This window comes from Macaca mulatta, chromosome 1, assembly GCF_049350105.2.
Source record: "Macaca mulatta isolate MMU2019108-1 chromosome 1, T2T-MMU8v2.0, whole genome shotgun sequence".
Classification (NCBI taxonomy): Eukaryota; Metazoa; Chordata; class Mammalia; order Primates; family Cercopithecidae; genus Macaca; species Macaca mulatta.
The window spans coordinates 216,812,638-216,826,972 of NC_133406.1; the positions used below are offsets into that span (position 1 = coordinate 216,812,638).

Below are 14,335 nucleotides of genomic sequence, written 5' to 3' on the forward strand. Positions count from 1 at the left end.
CAGGGCTTTCTATTACGTGTAACCAAATGTCCTTGCTAATTCACAAAGACAAGGAGACAGTGAATCCACCTCCCGGGTTCAAACGATTCTCCTGCCTCAGCCTCCCAAGTAGCTGGGATCACAGGCACCTGCCACCACGCCCGCTTTGGCCAGCTTCGGGTATCTGGTCCTTTCCAGGAAACAGGAAAGGACGTCCTCTCCAGGTGACCCGCCCTCCTCCTCCCCCTCCGCCTGCGCCTCCGCCTCCGCCTCCTTCTCCGCCTCCTCCTCCTTCTCCGCCTCCTCCTCCTCCTCCTCCTCCTCCTCCTCTCTCCCCTCGACCCAGCACGGTCGCCACCCTTGAGCTTCTCCGGGCCTGTCTGCTGCCACCTCCTGGACATTAGTGGTATGTCAGGGCGCGGTCTTACCTGAACCGGGCTCAGGGAGCCTGGAGAGGGGAGGGCTGGGGTAATAGACGTCCTGAAAACTTCCTTTAGGAAAGGGGTTACTTTTCCTCTTGGCACCAGCACCTGGCACAGAGTGGAAGCTTGGGATTGAGTAGGTGAATGAAAGAATAAGAATAAGAGAGTGAATTGGCATATGAATTGGAGTCAGTAAGTGGACGGCTGTGGCTGACTTACGTATAAGGTTTCAGGAGCTCTCGCATGCGATGATACCATCCTGATCCCAAATTCCTGTTGCCCGTGGGTGCCCGTCCTCCCTCACCCAGCATCTGCTGTGAGAGGGCACTGGTGCTGCTCAGCGAGCATAGCGATGTTGGAGGGAGTACGTGGGAGACAGAACAGGACCTTAACACTTGGGCTGGAATTCATTATTCTGTAATTGATTGTTTCCCATGTTATTTAGGGTTTGATCAACGGCTGCTGAGCTCATTCCTGTGTGCCTAAAGCGGAGCTGAAGTAATGAGGGTTGGGCTTTTGTTTTTTTTTTTCTAGAAAAACAGACTAGAAGCTATATCTAAATGCGTGAGTCAGCTCCACGAGTCAGTTCCTCAAGAGATACTGATTGACACCAGAACCGGTTCCAGCCCCGGGAGCCCCACCCTTGGCGTGTGACGCTACGTGACACGGAGGTGTGATGGCTTTATATAGGCTGAGTCTTTTTATTTCCCCCTAACTGCTTCTTTAAGTGGATGAAGAGGAGAAGGTCGCGAGGAGTGCCCTGCCCTGGTGGACAAAACCATCAGCATGTGGCGGGAGGCCCCTCTCTAGGAGAGTGGTGACTCCAGGGTGAGACATATCCCGCCCCATTCTGAGTCTGTTTCTCCAGGTGCTCAGCGGACCATCTGGGAAGCCAGAGTCCAGTAGGAGCCTGGAGCCTCCACACACCCATCTCTGAGCTCTAGGCCCCTTCTTCTAAGAGGCAACCTGCAGGATGCAATGCCGTTACTTTCTCCAGCCCTGGAATTGGGCCTCAGAAATGATAGCCAACTCAAACTTCTTTTTATTCCCCGAGTTGGAGTCTTGCTCTGTCATCCAGGCTGGAGTGCAGTGGTGCAATCTTGGCTCTCTGCAACCTCTGCCTCCTGGTTCAAATGATTCTCCTGCTTCAGCTGCCTGAGTAGCTGGGATTACAGGTGCCTGCCACCACGCCCGGCTAATTTTTGTATTTTTAGTATGATGGGTTTTTGCCATGTTGGCCAGACTGGTCTCGAACTCCTGACCTCAGGTGATCCGCCCATCTTGGCCTCCCAAAGTGCTGGGATTACAGGCGTGAGCCACTACACCCAGCCTCAAACTTCTAAGGGAATGTTATCATTCCCCTCATGCCCACCTCCCTCCATTGCCACACCTGCACACCAGCAGTCTAGGTTTCTGCAAAAGTTTTTTTTCTTTTTTTCCTTCTTTCTTTCTTTCTTTCTTCCTTTTTTTTTTTTCTTTTTTTTTGGCACAGTCTCCCTCTGTCGCCAGGCTGGAGTACAGTGGCATGCAGTCTTGGCTCACTGCAACCTCCGTCTCCCGGGTTCAAGTGATTCTCCTGCCTCGGTCTCCGAAGTAGCTGGGACTACAGGTGTGTGCCACCACGCCCAGCTAATTTTTGCATTATTAGTAGAGACGGGTTTTCACCATGTTGGCTAGGATAGTCTCCATCTCTTGACCTTGTAATCCTCCCACCTCTGCCTCCCAAAGTGCTGAGATTACAGGCATGAACCACTGTGCCTGGCCTGCAAAGATTTTTAAGGGACCGACCTGGTCCTTGGGTTCCTCATTTTGTAACAGAGGATGCTTGCTGCATGAGACCTCCTTCTCAGAAACTGTCCAGAGACAGCAACCCAGCAGCACTGAGGAGTAGAGACTTACTTCCATTTCTAGATGAGGAAGCTGAGGGCAAGAGGCTAAGGGACCCTCACACAGCAGGGAAGTGGCAGAGCTAGAATTCAGACCGGGTCTATCTACTCAAAGCCCATGTTCCATTCACTTCCCTTGGCTCCCATGGGGGCCTATGAAAGTGCTCCCCCATCCTGGCTGGAGATGCATGATGTTCTTAATGTTTTTATGAAGAAGCATGGCCTTGTACATGCCTTATAGGCACGTAATAAGCTTCTGGAACTTCAAACTCCCAAGAGAGCTGAAATTATAAGTAGAGTCAGGAAATTCTACAATGACTTTATGTTTGTGTGAATGACATTAGTCATGAAGGGAATTCTGCAATGTCAGGGGAGGTTTCCATCCCCAAAGTGACATCGAAGCAGAGGCCGTGCAAGCTGCAGAGGCCCTTAGGAGCGTTCTAGACCAAGCCTCCTTTACAGACAGGGAAGCTGAGGCCTCAAGAGGGGACAAGAGCTATTCATAGTCACCTGAAGTCAGGTGCAAGGTTGGGACCAGACCCAGGCTCTGGACCTGGGCCATGTAGTCAGGGTCCCTGATTGACACAGCCCAGGCATTGGAGTCAGATGGGCTCTCAGGCTTCATTCTTTGCTCCTGCTCTTCAGGAATGATCAGGAACCCCTCTAGGACCTGCCCCTGCAGAATCAACCACAGAGACAGCACCCCACACTCCCCGAAGACTTCCCGGAAACAGCCCACTGCCTTTTGATGTTGTTGCTTCTGGAATTCTTGGGTGTTGAGAGAAGGGACAGGAGCAGGTCACATTCCTGAGTATTTCATTGTAAAATGTGGTTTTTCTATAGCTTGGGGATGTTCCCTACAGTCTTAAAGCCCTGGCCAGCTTTCTCCAGCACACTCATTCACTCAGCAAATCTTACAGAGTACCTGCTCTGTGCCAGCTCCTACTAGACACTGAGACACTCGGGAGAGCGAGCTCCAGGCATTGTCCCTGTAGTCAGTACCGTGGGGAATGGGAAAGCACGACGCAATACATGCTAGGAGATGGGAACAGAGAGCTGGTGTTCCCAACCCAACCAAGGGGACAGCTCACACAGGGAAAGCTTCCTGGTGGAGGTGAATTGGAGAATAGGTCTGAAGAATGAATTGGAGTGAGACAGGAAAGTGGAGGTAGAAAGGGATTCTCGGAGACAAGACAGTGCATGGGTGCACTGGAGAAATTTGTCAGACAGAAAACAAGTGCTTTCCTGGAGGTCTGAGAATCAGCAAGGCAAACCTGCTGCTCTGAAGGCCAACGCTGTAAGTCGATGTTGGATACCTGCTCTACATTCAGCCACGTGGAGGGTACAGAGGAATACCAGGGAGCTCTTTGCAATCAAAATGCTTGACAAGCACCGTCCAATTGTAGAGCCCAGAGAACAATGTTATCTGGGGAGCCTTTACCACTGGAGGCAGCTTCGTTGGGAACACGTCCAGCAGCCAATACCTTTCTACCTCTCAAGGCAGCCACACCATCATAGCGAGAGCGATTTCCTTAAACTGAAAAAATGGCCTCCCTCATATGTCTCCTCCAACCACCCTAGTTTTCCTTTCAGAGATAGTTACACAAAAGGGTCTAGAGCCTTCTCCATGCAGTAGCCCCTCAGATATTTGAAGACAGTGCTCATATCTTACCTCCATTCCAACCCGATCTCTCCTGTTCATTCTTCTATCTGTTTGTTTGTTTAAAGGCAGAGTCTTGCTCTGTCACCCAGGCTGCTGGAGTGCAGTGGCTCAATCTCGGCTCACTGCAACCTCTGCCTTCCAGGTTCAAGCAATTCTCCTGCCTCAGCCTCCCGAGTAACTGAGATTATAGGCACTCGCCACCACACCCAGCTTTGTGTGTGTGTGTGTGTGTGTGTGTGTGTGTGTGTGTGTGTTTTTAGTAGAGACAGGGTTTTGCCATTTTGCCCAGGCTGGTCTCGAACTCCTGACCTCAGGCAATACGCCCACCTCTGCCTCCCAAAGTGCTAGGATTACAGGCATGAGCCACCGAGCCCGGCCTGTTTGTTTTTGAGACGGAGCCTCACTCATTCTGTCCCCCAGGCTGGAGTGCAATGGCGCAGTCTTGGCTTACTGCAACCTCCGCCTCCCGGGTTCATGCGATTCTCCTGCCTCAGTCTCCCAAGAAGATGGGACTACAGGCATGCACCATCATGCCTGGCTAATTTTTGTATTTTTAGTAGAGACAAGGTTTCATCATGTTGACCAGGCTGGTCTCGAAGTCTCGAACTCTTGGCCTCAAGTGATCAGCCCGTCTCAGCCTCTCAAAGTGTTGGAATTACAGGCATGAGCCACAGCGCCTGGCCTCCTTTCCATTCCTGAACATGTAACACAGCTGAAGTATCATAGCAGAAAATGCCAAAATGCGGGCCAGACCACACGTTCTGGAAGGACTTTGTTTTTTCATTCGTTTGTTTTTTGAGACAAGGTGTCACTCTGTTTGCCCAGGCTGAGTGCTGTGGTGCAGTCATGGCTCACCGCAGCCTTGGCCTCCTGGGCTCAAGCAATTCTCCTGCCTCAGGCTCCCAAGTAGCTGGGACTACAGGCATGTGCCACCATACCTGGCTAATTTTTTATTATTTATAGAGACAGTTCAGGCTGCTCCCCACACCTCACTATGTTGCCCAGGCTGGCTTTAAACTCCTGGACTCAAGCGATATTCCCTCCTTGGCCTCCCAAAGTGCCAGGATTATAGGCATGAGCCATGGTATCTGGCCTCTGGAAGGACTTTCAAAGTGAGATGTTATGGGCTGGAGTTATCAAGAAGGGCCATACTGCAGAAGAAGAGAACTGTCTTGGTGAGATTCGAGGAAAAGGGAATCGGCTCAGGGAGCAGAAGTGGCATTCCAGGAGGTGGGTAGAGCCCCGACAAAGGCTTGTCTTTAATGCCTATTTGTTATGTTTAGTAACCTTGCTTTCCCTTAATATAAATTAGTGTATTTCCATTTTTTTTTTTTTTTTCTTTTTTTTGAGACAGAGTCTTTGCTGTGTCACCCAGGCTGGAGTGCAGTGGCGCGAACTCGGCTCACTACAAGCTCCGCCTCCTGGGTTTATGCCATTCTCCTGCCTCAGCCTCCCGAGTAGCTGGGACTACAGGCGTCCGCCACCTCGCCCGGCTAGTTTTTTGTACTTTTAGTAGAGACGGGGTTTCACCGTGTTAGCCAGGATGGTCTCGATCTCCTGACCTTGTGATCCGCCCATCTCGGCCTCCCAAAGTGCTGGGATTACAGGCGTGAGCCACCGCGCCCGGCAAATTAGTGTATTTCCTATATCAACTTTAGGAAATGCAGATAAGCGAAGGGAAGAAAAGAAAAATCACCTACAATTCCACTACTACCCAGAGATAACGCCCCTAGTGTTTTCACCTATATCCATGAAGACACGCAGTTTGCTCTGCGTGCGCAGGTGTGCGTTTTAGCCAGGGTGGTACTGTATATAGTTTATGTTATGCCTATTTTCACTTGAAAAAATATGATGAATCTTTACCAGGTCAAGAAACATTTTTCTCCAGCATTATTTTGGAAGCTGCATTTGTCTTGCTTGGGGTGGACATACCTTTATTCTTTTAATCAAATTTCTGTTGTCAGACACGAAGGTTGTTTTCATTTTTTTCTCCTTTTTTTTTTTTTTTTTTTTTTTTTTGAGATGGAGTCTCGCTCTGTTGCCCAGGCTGGAGTGCAATAGTACAATCTTGGCTCACTGCAATCCCCGCCTCCTGGGCTCAAGCGATTCTCCTGCCTCAGCCTCCCGAGCAGCTGGGATTACAGGTGCCCGCCACCATGCCCGGCTAATTTTTGTATTTTTAGTAGAGACAGGGTTTCGCCATGTTGCCCAGGCTGGTCTCGAACTCCTAATCTCAGGTGATCCACCCACCTTGGGCTCCCAAAGTGCTGGGATTACAGGCGTGAGCCACCAAGCCCCGCCTATTTTTTTCTTAAACGGTTAGAAATGAAGTCTGGGTGTTCCCACTTTCCTAAGCAATCCAGGTTAATTCCTACGTAATTCCCGTTAATTCCTATATAACCACAGACCCTCGAAACCACAGGATGCCCATTTCCTCCATTAAGTTCCTTCCTCCAGTGCTTCTGGTCCCAAGGAACCGCTTTCGTGTTTCACAGACCTGTCAGGGCTGCCGCTTGTCCTCCCAGTCAGTCACTGGGTCCAAAGCCTGCTCTTCTCCCTAAGGGTCCCTTGTAACCTGTTTCTCTGGCTGTAGCCTCCCCACACCGCCTTGTCATCAAAGTCATCAAAAACCCTCCATCCATCATGGTTCATTCAGTAGCACAGAAACCTCTCCAGTCTTTCAGACCAAGGGACTTTAATGTAAAGGAGCTCGTCACCCAGAGGATGGAGGAGCTGGGACACTAATGAGGACAGACAATTCAGAGATTTCCCCACAGCAGGAAGCCGTGCCATCCTACCCACTGAAGGGAAAGTTGAGGGGAGAAGGTGTTGCCAGAGCCAGGAGCTGGCCTCCAGACAAGAGTAAGAAAGACATAGGGGACTGCCTGGCTGATGGACAGTCCAGAGGTAGCAGGAGCTGCAGAGGAGATACGGCCATTGCTGGAGAAACCACTCAAAGCAGAAAACAAGGAGGAGAAATGCTCTGATCTCTGCCTCCCCAATCTTCCCCCAGGGGCTGAACTTACCAGAAAGCGGTTGATAAAGGAGTCTGGAAAATGTAGTTTCCTGCAATTTCAGGAAGTGACTGGCATGGGCCCTACCTTAATTCCTCCAAAACACAGCTTATATTTGCCTGTTTTGTCAAACAAACTTTAGCCATCGGGGCTGATAACAAACAATTACAATTCAGTAAAGAAAAACTTAAACATGGATCCCGGGGTATCACAGCCCATCACATCCAACCCCTTGGCAGGATCCCTGCTAAAATTTCGCTTGCCGTTGTGCGCCTGGGGCCAGGCGAACTTTCCCCAGGGGCAGGACCCTCCGATCGTGTCCACCCTGACCAGAGTCCAGGCCCCAGGGCCCTTCAACCTTCTCCGGGGCCCTGCAAGAAGGAGAAAACCATTTCCTAAACACCTGTCCCTTCATTCACACGAAGCTCTTGTTCAGATCCTGCCCCACGTGGCAGAATGATGGGAGAGCAGCCCGAATCTTCATTGTTCCGAACCAAAGACCCATTCATGAAGTTCGGCCCCATCGCTAGCACAGCAGAAAGAATCACTGAAGTTTGAGTTCCATTTTTTTTCTAACCCTTTGCAGATCTTAGACCCAAAGGCTCAAGGTAAGAGTGGCTGGGCTTCCTCGCCCCCAGTGGCCTCTCTAGGGCAGAGCTGTTCCCAAGCCCACCACAAGAGTCGGCACCTGCCTTGATATAGAGGATCAAGGAGAAGCATCAAGTGTTCTCCATCTCCTCCTGTCAGAAAAGCAAAGGAGTCACCGCTTTTCCTTTGCTGCCAGAAACATTCTGGGACTTTTTTTTTTTTCCCCTCTCTTGTCCAGTTATTTTCATCAGGGTAAATCCCCTAGGAATAGAATTATTAAAGCAAAAGATAGGCGTGTGGTGTAGGCTTTTGATCCACAGCGCCAAATTGCTTTTTGATAAGGCTGCATATCGTGGATTATTCTTGCCTTTTCTGCCCCTCAGCTCCTCGATAAACCACTTGGGATGAATCAGCCACCAGACCAGATAAACAAGCCAGCCTGTTACTGTTGCTGTTTTCTGCCAGTCGGAGGGGAACTCCCTTAGATCCCTCCCAGAACCTGGAATTCCAGAGCACACGGGGCCAGGGCACCTTTGTACCCCTGCTCCTCACCGGCTCGGGTCCCACCCACCCCTTCTCCCCGCCCCATGCCCGGGTGGAGCCAGCTGCCAGGGCGCCAAGGCTCCCAGCCCTCCCTCTGTGCACCACAGAGTAGAGGCCAGCGGAGGGCTCTGTGCCGGCCCCGATGAGGACGCTGCTGACCATCCTGGCTGTGGGATCCCTGGCCGGTGAGTGCCCATCCACCCTGCGGTCAGATCTCCCCCATCCTAGGGGCCAATGATCGAAGTCATCTCCCCAGCACCCTCCCCAGCTCCAGCATAGCCAGTTTCAGTTTCTCCCCTGCTAGGGCTGAGCAGGGTGCCGGATGTCCATGGAGAAGCAAATGTCCAGCTTAGGTTGCTGGGGGCAGGAGAGGGTGCCTCAGACCCTGGGTTCTTCCAGGGACCCAAAGGACCCTCAGGTCTCGGGGAATATAGCCAGCTGTCTGAACTGGGGGTGCTGGATCGCTGCACCTCAGTGAATGGATAATTGTCTTGGAGGAGGCAGACATCCTTCGGTCCCTCAAATAGTGCTGGCATGGGTTGTGCCATCCCTTCCTGTGCCTCTCACCTGGCACTGGCCTGACAGGGGAGGTGGAGGAAGGACAGGGGAAACGAAGCTTGAGTTCTGCCGTTGCCTCCCTCCATGCCCCTTGCAGGGCCTCTTTGGTCCCTTTTGTTATCATAGATCTGAAAGAGCATTTTCTCCTAGAGTGGGCAGGTCCGCTACATTAATAGGTCTTAAGACACAGGACCCACTTGGAAACAGGGCTTAAGGGCATAGTGTTCAAAGCCAATAAAGTCGGCGGGAGCTCATTATGCAGAACATCACATGAGACCCTAGACTCTGTCTCTGCTCTCCTGATGCATTGCATGAAATTCAGAGAACTTCCTTAGGAAGTCAAAGCATAGTCTTGATTGAGGATGGTGAGCAGGCATGTCCTCAGCCAGGCCCTCTTTGCTCAAGTGCAGGACGAGGCCCACGAAGGGGCAGAGCTTCCCACCCCCTCTGCCGCTGTCCCACCCCGGCTGCCTGTGTCCCCAGGGCTTCCAGCTCTGTGGTGCCGCTCCAGTCTGCTTCCCAGCATCAGGCTGGGCGTTCCAGGAAGATGTAAGCCCCCAAGACATGTTCCTTTAGACCCCCAGCCATACTGGTTGGAAATCCTAGAGGCTCCCAGCCCTTTGAGATGGAGGACCCAAAGGAAACAGCCCTTAGGAGACTGTCAAGGATCAGTTCCCTCGCGCTGCACACCCCGGGCCCTCACTCCCCCAATCTCAGGCTGACTCCAGAGCATGTGGAATTGTTTCTTGTTTGTGTATTTTTCCTTAGCTTCCCAGCTGGTTGACAGAACATTGTTTTTCCACATGAATGTGAAAAAACAAATTGCCTTTTATAAATCCGCCAGGCTGCCAGGCTCCACACAACACATGTCTCCCCAGATTTCACAATATAGACTTTCACCCGGGAAGTGCCGAAGCAACACAGGCTGAGGAATGGATGATGGATTTGAGAAGGAAAAGGAGCAAGGAGGGCGGGAGAAGAGGGGGAGATCTTGTTAGTCCCTGACACCCCTAAAAGAGAGGGGTGGGCCGAGGTTCACTTACCCCTCTTCAGGAAGCTAACTGCAGTTCCCTCCTGAAAAGTGGTGCCAACCTCCACGTAGCCCAGGGTCCGTGCCTTGGCAACATGCCCCCACCTCAGCCACCAGCCTCCTCGCAACCCATATGGGCCCTCTATTTCCCACCTAGCACACTGACCTCAAGCAGCAACCATTCCCACCGCAGACTCTACCCCAATCCCTGATGGAGCCTGGCCTCTCAAATCCCACCCTCACCCTCCTGCCCTGACCCACCACCCGACCAGAAGTCACTGTTCAGGTCTGACCTTGACTGGACTCCTTTCCTCAACTTTAGACTCAGCCCTGAATCCAGGACCCCTTCCTCCAGAACTGACCCCAATTCCACCCAGCTTCACATCCAAACAAGATGTCAGCTACATCCTGAGGCTCCATGGCACAGCCGTCAGCTTGGGTAGAGGCAGTAGACCTCCCTGCGCCATCCCTAAGGCCCCATTCTGGGGACTCCAGGAAGCCTGAAGACATTTTATAGCCGCTGGGCCAGAACCCAGATTCAGAGAGGAGGGCAGCCTTCGAGGTTAGCCAGAGGATGTGCAGCGGGGTGGGGCCGTCCTTCCCTGACCCCACCGGTCCTTGCCAAGCCTGAGGACCCCTCTTGTGTGTAGAGTTGGAGTAGGGGCATCAATAACTGTCTGCTCCCTCGCACCTTGGGCCCGCTGGCAGTCATGGTTGTCTCTGTGGAAGGAGAGGCACAAACATATCCAAGACACACACCCAGGCCGCAAGGCCTTGACCCAGCTGGGGCTGCTCAGCATTTTCCCACCTGTTTAGTTCCCACGCCAGCCAGCCAGGGCCTCCGAGCTCGGAGCCAGCTGCCAGCTTGGGCCCCCATTTTCCCACAGGCTCTTGCTCTCCACAGCCCAAACCTGCTGAGGGAAGGGTTTTATAAGTTAAGGACTCTTGGTTTACAGTGCAGATTGCTTCAGAGGCTGCAGCCCCTCCCCAGCCCCTTCCTTGAGGCTCAGGCCCTCATTGCCCTTCCCTTACCATAAGCGGAAGTGGGCTGGACAAAGACCTAGCCTGGAAGAGAGGGCTGTGGGCTCTTCAAGGGCCAGCTTCTCTCCTCCTCTCTCCTCTCCTCCTCCCTAAATTCATCCTTTTATCAGGTGCTCAGGTCCCTAAAGCCCCTCACCCTCATATAAAAGGGTGAACAAGACAGCCCCCCTCCCTACAGAGCGAATGTCTTCCCTTCCCAGGTCTCCTCCCTTTGGACTCAACACAGGTACCTAGGGGCCTATTAGACACTAAACACATTCACAGATGCCACCCCACTCTATCTGTCCCACAACCAGTCTAGCACTGGGATGAAAATTGTAGGCTCTTCACATCCTAACTGTGATGCTGGGCAACAGCTCTCTCTGAGCCTCAGTTTTCCTCATTCATCAAATGGGGATAGTGATAGGGGCACATTGTCATGAGGATTTAATGAAGGAAGGGACTTGCCTGAAAGAGGCCATGCACTTCACAAATGCCAGCGGTTGCTGTTGTCATTGTTGTTTGTCTTTAGGTAAATCAAACTATTTCCATTTTAGAGATGAGGCAATTGAAGTTCTGGTTGCTTAAACAGCTTTCCCAAGGTCACCGCTCAGTCAAGAGTCCTGCCCCCTACAAATTTCGTGCAAGATGTCTTTGCTTTCGAGAAGCCAGCCTGGTGTGAGCGCAGGGATTGGCTCAGCCAGCAGAGAGACTGGAATTCACAAGTGCCTCCTCCACCATTGCTTCAAATGATCGACTTGGGGCAAATTGCTTCTTACACATTTTAGTTACATATCTCTAAAATAAGGGCGAGGACACCAACTTCAGGTTGTGTTAAAAAGTGAGTGAGAGACAATACCAAGCATCAGTGGGGACGTGGAGAAATTGAACCCCTCGAACAATGCTAGTGGGAATATACGATGATGCAGCCATAACATCCTGGACAATATTTCAGACCCTATCACTACAAAAAATGTAAAAATGAATTAGCCAGATGTGGTGGTGCACAGCTGTAGTCCCAGCTACTCAGGAGGCTGAGGTGTGAGGAGTCCAGGAAGTCGAGGCTGCAGTGAGCCATGATCGCGCCACTGCACTCCCACTTGGGGGACAGAGCAAGACCCTGTCTCAAAGACAAAAGAAAGATGGTGTGGCCACTTTAGAAAATAGTTTGACAGTTCTTCAAAAGGTTAAAGATAGAGCTACCATATAACCTACCAAATTCCAGTCTTAGATATATATCCAAGACAACTGAAAACATGTGTCCACTTAAAAAAACGAACATGGTGTTCACAGCAGTGTTATTCATGGTAGCCAAAAAGTAGAAGCAACCCAAATATCCTGATGTGTGGATAAACAAAATGTGGTATATCACATGATGGAATATTATTCAGCCCTGAAAAGGAAGTACTAATCCATGCTACCATAAGTGTGAAACTTGAAAACATTATGCTAAGTGAAAGAAGCCAGCCAAGGCTCTATTTATATAAAAAGTCTAGAGTAGGCACATTCACAGACACAGGAAGTAGATTCGTGGTTGTCAGGGGTTAGGGGAGGAGAAGAATGGGAAGCGACTGCTAATGGGTGGAGTGACTGCTAATGGGCATGCAGTGTCTTTTTGGGGTGCTGAAAATGTTCTGGAATTAGATAGTAGTGATGATTGCACAACATTGTGAAAATACTAAGAAACCATTGAACTGAACACTGTAAGGTGAGGACATTTATGGAATGTGAATCACAGCTCAGGGCAAAGCAAAATGGCTGAGAGTGGATGATTGGTTAGAACAGTGTGGGAAGCATCCCCTCTCGCTGGCCCATTTGCAGAAGACTGGGGGCCGGGGTCTCCCTGCCCTCACACCGGGCTGACATCTTGAAAGCGAAGGCACTTTGCCTGAAATTTATATGGGACAGGACTGATTGAGCCCACACATGGGCAGGGTGACCCTGGGAAAGCCCCTGCTCACCCTCCTCCCTCCCTCCTGCAGCTCATGCCCCTGAGGACCCCTCAGATCTGCTCCAGCACGTGAAATTCCAGTCCAACAACTTTGAAAACATCCTGACGTGGGACAGCGGGCCGGAGGGCACCCCAGACACGGTCTACAGCATCGAGTATAAGACGTAGGCTTCTCTCCTGACTCCCCCTCCTTTGACTGTGCTCCGAAGCCAGCCCCTCTCCAAGGAATTCCCCTCCTCGCCATGTGTTCCCATCCCTCCCAGATAAAGCTTTGCTCCTTCATGTTTCTTTTGGGGAGGGAGAATAATATAACGGTAAAAAGTACAGGTGATAGGATCAGGCTGTCTGGGCTTAAATGCCAGCTCTTGCCTGTATAACCTTGGGCAGTCAGGTGACCTTGCGAAGCCTCAGTTTCTCCACCCACAAAGTGAGGACAATGATAGCACCTTCATCACAGAGTTGTTGGGTGGGTTAAAGAAGATAAAGCCATTAGCACTTGTGCCTGAAAAATTATAAGCTACCAATAATTGTTTTATTATTATTATTATGAGACCAGGTAGGCTAAAGATGCACCCAGCCCCTCTAGCCCACATGCTTGTTTGTACTCCTCTGCCTCCCATGCAGGTGAGGAGGGGTGGCCTGGGCTCAGGAGTCCTCAAACATGGCTTCCACTCCTGGTCATGCCACATTGCCCTGTAGCAAGTCACTTCCCCCTCTCTGAGCCTCATTTCTCTAATCTGTAAAATGAGGATAACAGGGTCCACATCAAAGGATTATGGTGATGATGAGCCCAGAATGTGGACTCAGACTGGCTGGGTTCAAATCCTGGTTCCCCACATGCACTCTTCAAACACATGGGCAATTTACTTCTTTGAGCCTCATCCTCTTTATTTGAAAAATAAAGAGAATAGACTGGGCACCGTGGCTCACACTTATAATCTCAGCACTTTGGGAGGCTGAGGCAGGTGGATCACTTGAGGTCAGGAGTTCGAGACCAGCCTGACCAACAGGGTGGCCATACTGTTTCTACTAAAATACAAAAATTACCTGGGCATGGTGGTGCACTCCTGTAATCCCAGCTACTCGGGAGGCTGAGGCAGGAGAATCACTTGAACCCCGGAGGTAGAAGTTGCAGTGAGCCAAGATTGCACCACTGCACTCCAGCCTGAGTGACAGAGCGAGGCCGTGTCTCAAGAAAAAAAAAAAAAAAAGAAGGGAAGAAAGAAAGAAAAAGAAGAATGCATATGCCTCAGAGAATCATTGTGAGAACAAAATGAGATCATTCGCATAAAGGGCCTGGGCCACTGAACGTGCTAAGTAAATATTAGATCTCCTTGGCATTATTAATAAGCCACAGGCCTAGCGCTGGCCTTTTCATCACTATTGTGACTTGGCCCCTTCCTGGCCCGCAGGTACGGAGAGAGGGACTGGGTGGCAAAGAAGGGCTGTCAGCGGATCACCCGAAAGTCCTGCAACCTGACGGTGGAGACGGGCAACCACACGGAGCTCTACTATGCCAGGGTCACCGCTGTCAGCGCGGGAGGCCGGTCAGCCACCAAGATGACTGACAGGTTCAACTCTTTGCAGCACAGTGAGTTGGAGCCCCTGTGGGTTTCAGGGGAGGGGAGAGGAAAGCGCAGGTGTTTGCGGGGTGGGATGGCCTCTTCCCCTCTGGAGTGGG

General features: G+C 51.2%; 1 protein-coding gene across 4 annotated transcripts in view; it reads left to right on the top strand.

Moving 5' to 3' along the window:
* The first annotated feature begins 303 nt into the window (after positions 1-303).
* The window catches only part of IL22RA1 (interleukin 22 receptor subunit alpha 1), a 28,848-nt gene continuing 14,816 nt past the window's right edge, over positions 304-14,335 (top strand). For 2 of the 4 annotated variants that reach the window (XM_077969875.1, XM_077969880.1), the window contains exons 1-3: positions 8,006-8,280; positions 12,686-12,818; positions 14,067-14,245. In XM_077969875.1, coding sequence (XP_077826001.1) covers positions 8,238-8,280; positions 12,686-12,818; positions 14,067-14,245 — 355 coding nt within the window. In that variant the 5' untranslated portion in view covers positions 8,006-8,237. Of the gene's footprint in view, positions 386-4,370; positions 5,181-7,935; positions 8,281-12,685; positions 12,819-14,066; positions 14,246-14,335 lie in introns of those variants that run through there. The other 2 variants (XM_077969891.1, XM_015131220.3) reach the window with 2 other exon arrangements.